Source organism: Hibiscus syriacus, unplaced genomic scaffold, assembly GCF_006381635.1.
Source record: "Hibiscus syriacus cultivar Baekdansim isolate YM2019G1 unplaced genomic scaffold, ASM638163v2 tig00113725_pilon, whole genome shotgun sequence".
NCBI lineage: Eukaryota > Viridiplantae > Streptophyta > Magnoliopsida > Malvales > Malvaceae > Hibiscus > Hibiscus syriacus.
The window spans coordinates 18,468,131-18,477,250 of NW_024063471.1; the positions used below are offsets into that span (position 1 = coordinate 18,468,131).

General features: G+C 31.8%; 1 protein-coding gene across 1 annotated transcript; it reads left to right on the top strand.

Annotated features, from left to right (window-relative positions):
- Positions 1-8,080: 8,080 nt before the first annotated feature.
- LOC120187721 lies at positions 8,081-8,703 on the top strand. The gene is made up of 3 exons (XM_039191371.1): positions 8,081-8,398; positions 8,476-8,534; positions 8,635-8,703. The coding sequence occupies exons 1-3, from the start codon at positions 8,113-8,115 to the stop codon at positions 8,701-8,703; spliced, it is 414 nt and encodes a 137-aa protein (XP_039047302.1). The 5' UTR covers positions 8,081-8,112.
- The last annotated feature ends 417 nt before the right edge of the window (positions 8,704-9,120 follow it).

The window sequence follows — 9,120 nt, forward strand, 5'->3', positions numbered from 1 at the left end:
TCCTAGGTCAAATAAAGATATGTAGTTTGAGCATTTTTAGAGGCGAGTCCTGTGTTGTGCGTTTACATAAGATAGAAACAAATATTCCATAAACCATATCAATATTAGTAACTCCATTGATATTGGGAATTGAAATGTATATTGTTCATTTTCACTTTCATCTCTGTAAATACCTTGGCAACATTAATGCTATTATTGTTTAAGAAAAATCCTATGGTAAATTTGACACTTTTGATATTTATTATAAAGTTTATTTTTATTTTAAAGTCTAATTTTTATTTTTGAAATCATAGTGCAAGGATGATGAAAAACCGAATAGGATGGATTTCTTCAAGGTAACTCATTATTCAAATGACAAAGGATGGACAACATCTGAGGCACAAGCAAAATATGTAAGACCTCACAAAGTTAAGTATTAAATTATAATTTTCATCTAAGGATTATTTTATTTATGAATGACTTTTTTTAGGAGAAAATGGTGGAGTTGCAATCAACTCCAGCTGAAGAAGGAGCATAACCTAAGAATATTGATGATATAATGGATGAGGTACTTGGTACTAGACCAGGATACATTTCGGGGCTTGGATATGGGCTAAAGCCTAAGAAAGCAAATTCAAGTGCAGATACAATAGAGTTAAAAAAGAGTTTGAAGAATAAAAAAGATGAATTTAATAACTATAAGTCAAATTTTGAATTGATTCAAACTCAAATGGAAGCTATGAGATCTGCTTTGTTAGTTGTTGCAATTCAAGTGCCATCACTTCAATTTTCAGTTACATAATATGGTTAATCAAATAAAAATTATTATATAATATTAATTGTAGTAACTAATGTTGATTATTTTAATTTGTAGCTTCAAATGATATTACGAATTCAACATCAATATAATCACAATCGACTCAAGATTTGGATTGAGATTGTTACAACGAAATATTCCACAAGTCATATTGTTATCATATTATTTTTATTTTATGTAAACATTTAAACATTTTTATATTTATATAAATGAAATTATTATGTTTTTAGTGAAATATTTGTTTAAATCTTATTATTTTTCAGTAAGTGAACTATTTTTTATTTAGATTTGTATAAATAAATTTTTAATATATATTGTTATTAAAAATGTGACAATTTTTAGTTTTGCAACTATGACCTTATATATGGTGATGTTATATGCATAATCACCATTCAAAATATTATTAGGTAACGATATATTATGTCACTAAAAATGTGATAATATCTCTTTCGTCACATATAAGTTGATTTTAATGTATTATTTGTGATGATATAAATCATCAATAATGAAATTTTACATAATTTAGTGACATAATTAGTTGTCATTGAATATTAATTATATAGTAACATTATATATAAATGTCATTCATGCTACTATTAGGTGATGATATACTACATTACTAACAATGTAGCAATTTTCTTTTCGTCACGTATACAATGAAATTATTGTGTTATTGGTGACGATATGATTTATTAATGAGGAAAATGTACATCATTTAGTGACAAAAGTAATTGTCACTGAATGCAAATTAAGCTGTGACATTATCCATTAGCGTCATTATATATTTAACAATACTTGACGATAACACATACATCGTCACTTTTGACATTTAGTGACACACCTAGGGTGACGATCGTCGTGACATTGACTTTTACGTCACAAAATACATCTAGTGACATAAATTGAAGTTTAGTGACACTAACCTAGATGCCACTAATAAGAAAATTTGTTGTAGTGAGAGAAGCGGCAAAGTTTTACAAGTTACTTAATGAAATGAATGAACAACTTTATGAGGGATCAAAATATTCAAATCTCTCTTTCTGCATTCGTCTTTTCCACTTAAAATGCTTGGGAGGGTGGATTGATAACTCTTTTACGCAATTATTAGAGTTTCTAGGAGAAATGTTTCTTTTTGCAAAAATCCTTCAATCATGCAAAGATATGAAGAAACTGATAAAATATTTGGGTCTTGGTTATGAGAAAATTCATAGTTGTTCGAATGATTGTATGTTGTATTGGGGTGATAAAAAATCAAGAGTCTTGTCATGTATGCGGAAAATCTCGATGGATGACTAGGGACGCAGAAAATGTGAGTGAGGATGAAGATCAAAAACGATCAAGAAAGAAAATGGTAAAGATTATGCGATATTTTCCTCTAATACCTAGGCTTTAAATACTTTTTATGTCCTCAAAGACTGCTGAGTCTATGAGGTGCCATCATGATGGAAGAACCGATGACAGATTATTACGGCATCCCGTGGATTGTTTAGCTTGGAAGTCATTTGACTACAATATTCCAAGTTTTGCAAGAGATCCTCGAAATGTCAGGCTCGGTCTTGCATATGAAGGGTTTAATCCTTTCAAAATCATGAGTACTTCGTATAGTAATTGGTCTGTTATACTTGTTCCATTCAATTTGCCTCCGTGGATTTACATGAAAAAATCATCTTTTATCTTATCCATGATAATCCCTGGCGAGAAAGGTCCCAAAAATGATATTGAAATTTATATACAACCTCTTATTGAAGATTTGAAATAGTTATGGGAAGGGGTCAAACCATATGATGTGTTAAAGAAGGAGAACTTTAATTTATACGCAACTTTATTATAAACAATTAATGACTTCCCTGCATATGCAAATTTATATGGTTAGAGTAGCAAAGGTCGTTATGCTTGTCCTTGTTGTGCTGCACAAACATGTTCGAAGTGGTTGTTTAATGGAAAGAAATTATCTTATATGGGACATCGTCGGTGGTTAGCTGAAAATTATAGATTTAGATGTTAAAAGAATATGTTTGATGGCACTGAAGAGTTTCGAAAAGCTCCTGAGCAAACAACCGGGTCTGGTATCTTCTCCATGTTGAAACATATCAAGTTTACTTATGGAAAGATTTGTGGAAAAAGAGGAGTATTTTCTTTGAGTTGCCTTATTGGAAGGATCACATTTTGAGACATAATCTTGATGTAATGCACATTAAGAAGAATGCTTATGAGAATATTATCGGGACCATTCTCAATGTCGAAAGAAAATCTAAAGATAATCTAAAGAGTCGACTTGACTTAGTCGACATTGAAATTCGACATGATCTTCATCTGCAATTACATCCTAATGGAAAATATTTCTTGTTGCCTTCTATTTTTGCAATGTCGAAGAAAGAAAAAGAAGTGTTTTGGATGGTGTTGAAGGATATAAAGGTCCCATATGGGTATGCATCAAATATATCTCGATGTGTCAGTGTTAAAGATCGAAGACTTTATTCTTTAAAGTCACATGATTATCACATATTAATGCGAGATTTACTGTCAGTAGTTTTACATGGTTGCATGTCGAGTAAGGTGACGTCTTATATCATTGAACTTTCTAATATAATTAAAGTTATGTGTGGGAAAGTTCTTATGGTTGAAGAACTTGAGAAACTACAAGATCGGGATGCCTTGACTTTATGCAACTTATAGAAGATATTTCCACCTTCATTATTCACAATTATGGTGCACCTTCTAATTCATCATCCTCATGAAGCAAAAGTTGGTGGACTAGTTTTCTATCGAGGGATATACCCTATAGAGAGGTGTTAATTGAATTATATGTATTAAATGACTAGTTATTATACCTTTTCATCAAACTTATTTACATAGTATTTTGTTTTGTGTATAGGTTATTGTGCAAGTTGAAGTCTTACTATCGTAATAAGCGTTATCCGGAAGGATCAATTGCTGAAGAGTATTTAGCAGAGGAATGTATGACATTTTGCTCTAGAAATTTGGAAGATGTTGAAACAAGATTGAATAGACCAAATAGAAATGATTTGTTCAATACATGACTTAGCTGAGACTTATTTGTTTGGAAGTTATGGTGAACCACTCGGCAAAGTTGAAATTGCACACTTAGATGATACGTCTTGGGTACGAGCACACCGATATATTCTTTTCCATCGCAATTCAATAGATCCATTTTCCAAGTAAGTTTTACGGACTAAACCCTAATGTATTTACTTAATCTTTTATATTTCTCATTCTTTAAAGAAATAATATACTTTATAGTGAGTTTAAATAAGTCTTGAGATCTCGTGCACGCTCTCAAAGATTACATCAGCGAAAGATACATAAGTTATTCACAGAAACTTTTCATGAATGGTTAGGGAAGACAGTAAGCAACTAAATCATTGCACATAATTGTAAATAATATATAGCTCTTGTTTTAATATATTGACATAAATGCTAATTAATTCACCTTTCACGTGTAATAGGTTTGGAGTGGGAGAGAAGTTAGTGAAGATGTTAAATGGCTTTCTCAAGGTACGAATAGAATTGTTTAAAGATATAATGTCTTCCTCATTAATGGGTTCAAGTTCCACATGAAATCTCTTGAAAGATTATGGAGAACACAAAATTGCGGAGTAGTTGTTACTTCTTCAACTACAACTTATGCTAGTGCCAGGGACAATCATCCTTTGGAGGGAGATGTAGAATATTATGGAATTCTTACAGAATTATTGAGTTAGATTATTATGGAAAATAAAAGGTTGTGTTGTTTCAGTGTGACTGGGTTGATGTAAACACTACTCGAGGCATAAAAAGAGATAATTTTGGTTTTACAATGGTGAATTTATCTCGGTTAATTCACACTGGTCAAAGATGGATGAGCCATATGTATTTTCTTCTCAAGTAAAACAAGTTTTTTACTGTCACGATCCAATGGATGAGGGTTGGTATGTTGTGCTCCGTAATACCCTAGAGACTTGATAGACATCGGGGATGGAAGTAGAGATGACATTGAAATAAAATCAGAATCTTTACCTTTTGTATCACAAAACTTAGAGGAAACTATCAATAATACTACACAATTTCAATGGGTTCGGGAGGACGTGGATGAATATATTTATGAAAATTGATATGACAAAAGAATGTAGTAAGATTTTATATCTTAATTTATTAATTTATAATATTATAACTGATAACATATTGTCCTTCAATATATTCATTAATTGAATCATTTTCATACTAAAGTTGTTGTTTGTTTATTACATATATCATGCCCAGGAGAAAATTAAGTGATTTGTGGATTGTTCAAGCTTCTCAAGAGGAGGAACAAACAAATAATGAGGAATCGGCTATTATTGACTCTTCGAACGTTCCTACTACTGCTGAAGAAGCTGTAGAAATTGAAGGTAATGTTCAAAATTTTCTTTAATTGTTGTTTCATTTTGAAAGCTTACATTTAATTATTTCATATATAGTTGTAAATGGCTGAACACGTAATACTAGAAGATGTACAACTTTAAAGGAATTATACCAACTTCCTCCTGGGCACCATGTTAAAGTTTCAAGAAATGATGTTGGTTAACCTATTGGCCCAGAAGCACGTGTTCTATCTGGTTACTTAGGCATGGTTGTACGTGATGCTAATCTTTTACCGATCAATTATGCGTCATGGCGTGAAATGCCAAATAGTAACAAAAATCAGGCTTTTGATTTTGTTAAGCTAATAATGTCATTATAATACATAATCCATAACAATTCAATAGTAATTTATACTTACTTTGAACACTTATGTTATTTGTAGGAGAAATTTTCTTTAGAGGTTTCAGATGATTATTTGAAGCAAGCGTTAGGGAAGAGATGGAGAGACCACAAGCGTTCATTAAAAAAGAAATACTTCAAGAATGATCTCAACCTTGAAGAGAAGCTACAAATTGTCCCACCTGGAATGTTCAGGTATCAATGGGAAGATGCAGTCAGGTTTTAGAGTTCAAAGAAAGGACATGTATGATGTATTTTTCAAAAATAATATAATTTCATTATAATATTGACTTTATAAGTAAATAATTCAAATTGTAGGACCGAGAGCATGTTGGTGTTGCTAGCAGACAACAACAAAAAATTACTCATATAGCTGGATCGAAGAGCTTTGCATGTATAGCTAATGATGAGGTATTATTGATTATTCACATAGTGATTTACAGTTGGCTGCACATACTAACGAAAATTAAATATATTATTAATTAATTTTTTGAAAGACTTAATTTTTATTCTACATTGTAGGAAAATACTTCTGGTTGTAAAGTATGACGAATAAAGCTATTTGATACGACACATACAAAAAAGGATGACACTCATATGACTGATGAAGCTGCATAAATTATGGTACATTGATTGGACACAAGATTTGAATTATGTTATATTTATATCTATAGTATGACATTCTTTTTAAAATAATTATTGAATTGATTATTAGGAAAATTGAGGGATAAAAGGGCGGAGTATGAAACTACGACTTCAAGTCATGGTATTGTTAATGCGGATGACATCAAAAATCAAGTTATTAATGAAGTTTTGGATCCTGAAAGATATGTCGGGTTCGCTGTCAAGGACCATTCGTTACTCCCACTAAATATTTTGGATTTAGTTCATCTCAGTACATGTCATCACAGAGTTAGCCGTCCCAATTAGAAGTGAGTCGTTTAAAACAACAGTTGACTAAAATGGATCAAAAAATAGCTAACATGAAAGCCGAAAATGAAGCGAGGGAAGTAGAGAGAGAAGCAACATATCAGTAAAAATGTCAAGAATTTGAAAATCGGCTTGAAGCTATGATACAGATGATATGAAAAAATCAATCTCATATTCCACCATCTTAGGTCTTATTTAAAGTTGGTTATTATTGATTTAAAGTTTGTTGTTATGGATGTTATGTTTATTGGATAATGCTACAAGTTAAAAATTTAAATTTGGTTAACATAAGAGCAGAAAACACCCATGGCAAAATTTGTGTTAATTAGCGGCATTTGTATAACAAACGCCACTAAATACATAATCAATACCGGTGTTTTAGAAAAAAAACCACTGAAGTTCTAGGTCATTTGCGGCGTTTATACAAAAAACGCCACTATAGACATAGTTAATAGCAACATTTTAATTTACAAACGCTGATATATGTCACATCTTTTACATACATTTTTGGGAACAAACGCAACTATATGTCATAACATTTAGCGACGATTTTCTACAAACGCCACAAAAGAAAAGAATATAGTGGCGTTTTCAACAACGCCGCTAAATATCATAACCTTTAGTGGGGTTTATGGAAACAACGCCACTAAAACTCGTAACCTTTAGCGGCGTTTGCAGACAAAAAACGCTACTACCTTTTGCGACATTGGTTTTAGCGACGCTTTTGGTGGCTTTTTTTCGCCACAAGGGTTTTTAGCGGCGCTTAAAAATGCCACTATATGACCGAAAAAACGCCGCAAAAAACATGTTTTGTTATAGTGGATATTCCATTCCTTATTATTTTCACTTAACTTTTATGCTATAATTATTTAAAGAGATGCAATCTTTTTTGTGATCTCTGTAATTTTTTGGTCCTAGTTATAGAGATTGTTTTATAAGTATGTTGGGATAGTTCTTGGGATACACCAAGATTTTGAGATATATATCGAATTATGAGTTAAAAGAAATTGTAGATATTTATACTATTTGTGATCTCTATGTTTACAATTGATTATTGATTTTTGTGTGTGTGGAGTTTGACAAAAGTGAACAACATTAAATCTCATTTTTTATGTATGATTTATTTATTGTGAATCTCATGTTATTTACTTTTTCACTTATAAAATTTTTAATTCATAATTTAGCTTGAAGCAATTTTTAGATCCAAACTAACTAGTTTAATTTTGTTAAATCTGATATTGTTGTAATTAATATAGTTTACCCTCCCTTTTTCAAGTATAACACCTAATTAAAAAGTTGATCAATAATAAGATGATTATTAGCTTTACCTTATATAAGTGGCAATTAGATGTCGTATCCCGTAGGAGATCTCTAACCAAACAATGAAAATTAAAATAAATTTGTTTTCATTTATATCAAATGCCAAAATTTGTTATACCACACAACAAGCAAAGGAAGAAAAAAGAAATAAAAGGAAGGTTCCAATGAATAACATAATTAAGTAGCTAAATCCCACAATTCACGTTGGATCTCTGGTTCTATTTCTCCTAGTTTTTTTTTCTTTTGACAAAAAAGAAAAGAAAAGAAAAGAAAGAAAACCTGAGATAATATTGATTGAGTTGTCCCCGGTGCATGTCTCTCCACCGATGGGTTGTGGGGTTTCAAAATTTGACAACACAGTAGGAGGAGAGGACAGGCAAAGGCGTCAATTAAGAGTAGTTCATAGAAAGAACAGTGCTGCTGTCGTGATACCGAAGCCATTGCCCGTAGACGGCGATGGAGACGAGGATTCGAAGGGTAAGTCGAGGTCCGATGAGAGAGGGGGAGATAATTACCACAAGGACGAGAGTGAGGAGGACGATGGAACAGATATACCTCACTCGCTAAGTTTCAGGGTATATTGCAATTCATCTTTCGATGACAACACCCATGGTAAGCCTTCATTATTATTATTATTATTATTTTGGTCGCCAATGCCAAAGGCACTAACGTCATTTTTTGTTGTACAGGTGATTGTAACGCAAATAACATGATGGGCAAACACGAAGGGGATGCTGGCAATCGCAAGGTATTACATTTTGAATCCACAAGCTCTTCATTAATGGCATTTGGAAAGGATTTATATGGAATCAAATTAACAATTTTGATTTTGTTGTTTGTTTGAACAGGGATCAAATACTCGATCGAGGAGGAAATCTATGGTAGGCAAAGGACTCAAGTGCATTTTAAGATCATAATTTGCCTGGTGATACTTGAACAACCATATTGAAAGTTGCCGTCATGATGTACATAGAGCTTCATTTGCTTCTTCTTTTTTTTCTCCCATAAACACAGATGTTTTTCAGGTCTTGAAGGAACAACACAGTGCTCCCTATTCTTTTTATTGTATCAGGAAAAAACATGCGACCTTAATGTTTTTCGTAACGATCAGATTGCAAATTAAATACACTTCGTTGTATACCTACTTATGAAATGAATGTGCATCTCCTACATACTCTTTCTGCTTAGCTTCTGAAAATGGCTAGTCATAGAAGAAATCCTCCATTCAACCTTTTTTTTTTTCTAGCTTAGTTTCCTTTATGATAATGATTAAAGAACTTTTGGAGCCATAAACAATTTCAAAAAGATAATTTTTAGAGAAAAATACGTTTGAA